The 2,500-nt window shown below is 47.8% G+C and overlaps 1 protein-coding gene across 1 annotated transcript in view; it reads left to right on the top strand.

The window, feature by feature from the left end:
- pik3c2b (phosphatidylinositol-4-phosphate 3-kinase, catalytic subunit type 2 beta) overlaps window positions 1-2,500 on the top strand; it is a 31,931-nt gene that overhangs the window by 8,463 nt on the left and 20,968 nt on the right. Inside the window, exon 7 of the mRNA XM_084743675.1 lies at window positions 874-996. Within this exon, the coding sequence (XP_084599801.1) occupies window positions 874-996 (123 nt within the window). The remainder of the gene's footprint in view (window positions 1-873; window positions 997-2,500) is intronic.

Here is a 2,500-nt window from a genome sequence, read left to right as displayed (position 1 = left end):
AAACTCCTGCAGAATAATTAGAGTATTAATATGTGGATTTTGATGAAACAGCACAACTGAAAAAGTAATTTAACAGTGTAGAGTATTTCGCTGTGACTGTAGCGCCACCTGCAGGCTGACAGGATGTCTGATCTGTGGAGGGAGAGTGAAGATGTTGGACGTCTGAAGAGGCTTAAACTCTTCTGCCAGTTTATAAATTCTTTTCATTTGACTCACAGACGCTTGCAGCTCCTCCTCTGCACACTGAGCCCAGAGCTGCTCTGAAACAAACTCTACAAACACACCGTGCTGCGTTCAAGTGCTGCTGCTCAGAAAACATCCACATATTTATGTTTGTCACTTGAGGTGATAAATAATGAAGTACAAATACTCTGTTACTGTACTTCAGTAGAGTTTTCAGGTATCTGTACTCATATATCTGAACTTTCTCCTCCTCACATTTTCTAAACAGACTCATTACTTTAGTTTGAATGACTGAATTATTGATTATTGTTATTTTGCATCATTGTGCGCCGCCTTCAAACATCAAGACTGATTTTAAACTAATGGACGAAACAATAAGACACAGAAAAGACGAGTGACTGGTGGATCCATCAGAGGACATCACACAGGACAGACGGGACGAGACGGCGACAACTTAACAAAAAAAAAAACAGGATGAGAGGACGTGTCATATACTGATATTAAAAAAACAGAAGACAAAGATGTCTTTCAAGACATGACAGATTAAAAAGACGTAAAAAGACATAACAAGATGAAAAGAAAATGTGGACTTTTGCCACCTCTGTTGATTTTAAATATCATGAACAATATATTTAAATTCTGTTTAAATATTCTGACCTCATGTCCCTGTCCTGCTCTCTGATTGGTCAGTTACGAAGGTTTCTTCCTGTCCTGCTCTCTGACTCATGGAGGGGCGGAGCTTTGTGCTCCGCAGCACACCAGCAAACAGTCGGTCAGCAAATACCTGTTCCACCTGGTGGTGTGGGACCAGAGGTACGTCTCCTCACCTGTCACAGTGATGACATCACAGCCTCACCTGTACACATCTGCAGTAACACATGCATCATCGTCTCTCCCTCGGTCTGTCTGTCTCTCTGTCTGTCTGTCTGCCTGCCTGCCTGCCTGCCTGTCTGTCTCTCTCTCTCTTCCTATCTCTCTCTCTGCCTGCCTGCCTGTCTGTCTGTCTCTGTCTCTCTCTCTCTTCCTGTCTGTCTGTCTGTCTGTCTGTGTCTCTCTCTCTCCCTCTCTCTCTCCCTCTCTCTTCCTGTCTGTCTCTCTCCCTCTCTCTTCCTGTCTGTCTCTCTCTCTCTCTTCCTGTCTGTCTCTCTGCCTGCCTGCCTGTCTGTCTCTCTCTCTCTCTCTCTCTCTCTCTCTTCCTGTCTGTCTGCCTGCCTGCCTGTCTGTCTCTCTCCCTCTCTCTTCCTGTCTGTCTGTCTCTCTCCCTCTCTCTTCCTGTCTGTCTCTCTGCCTGCCCGCCTGTCTGTCTCTCTTCCTCTCTCTTCCTGTCTGTCTCTCTCTCTCTCTCTCTCTCTTCCTGTCTGTCTCTCTCCCTCTCTCTTCCTGTCTGTCTCTCTGCCTGCCTGCCTGCCTGTCTGTCTCTCTCTCTCTTCCTATCTCTCTCTCTGCCTGCCTGTCTCTCTCTCTCTCTCTCTCTCTCTCTCTCTGCCTGCCTGCCTATCTCTCTCTCTCTCTCTCTCTCTCTCTCTCTCTCTCTCTCTCCCTCTCTCTTCCTGTCTGTCTGTCTTTCTCCCTCTCTCTTCCTGTCTGTCTCTCTCTCCCTCTCTCTTCCTGTCTGTCTGTCTCTCTCTCTCTCTCTTCCTGTCTGTCTCTCTCTTCCTGTCTCTCTCTCTCTCTCTCTCTCTCTCCCTCTCTCTTCCTGTCTGTCTCTCTCTTCCTGTCTCTCTCTCTCTCTCTCTCTCTTCCTGTCTGTCTCTCTCTCTCTTTCTCTCTTCCTGTCTGTCTCTCTCTCTCTCTCTTCCTGTCTGTCTGTCTCTCTCTCTCTTCCTGTCTGTCTCTCTGCCTGCCCGCCTGTCTGTCTGTCTCCCTCCTTCTTCCTGTCTGTCTGTCTCTCTCCCTCTCTCTTCCTGTCTCTCTCTCTCTCTCTCTCTCTCTCTCTCTCTCTCTCTCTCTTCCTGTCTGTCTCTCTCTCTCTCTCTTCCTGTCTGTCTCTCTCTTCCTGTCTCTCTCTTCCTGTCTCTCTCTCTCTCTCTCTCTCCCTCTCTCTTCCTGTCTCTCTCTCTCTTCCTGTCTCTGTCTCTCTCTCTCTCTTCCTGTCTGTCTTTCTCTCTCTCTCTCTTCCTGTCTGTCTCTCTCTCCCTCTCTCTTCCTGTGTGTCTCTCTCTCTCTCTCTCTCTTCCTGTCTGTCTCTCTCTCTCTCTCTCTCTCTCTTCCTGTCTGTCTGTCTCTCTCTCTCTCTCTTCCTGTCTGTCTCTCTCTTCCTGTCTCTTTCTCTCTCTCTCTCTCCCTCTCTCTTCCTGTCTCTCTCTCTCTTCCTGTC

Source organism: Lutjanus erythropterus, chromosome 2 (genome assembly GCF_056507025.1).
Source record: "Lutjanus erythropterus isolate fLutEry1 chromosome 2, fLutEry1.hap2, whole genome shotgun sequence".
In the NCBI taxonomy this organism is placed as follows: domain Eukaryota; kingdom Metazoa; phylum Chordata; class Actinopteri; order Lutjaniformes; family Lutjanidae; genus Lutjanus; species Lutjanus erythropterus.
Note: the sequence above shows the minus strand (reverse complement) of the source record. Positions and strands in the feature narration are given on the sequence as shown.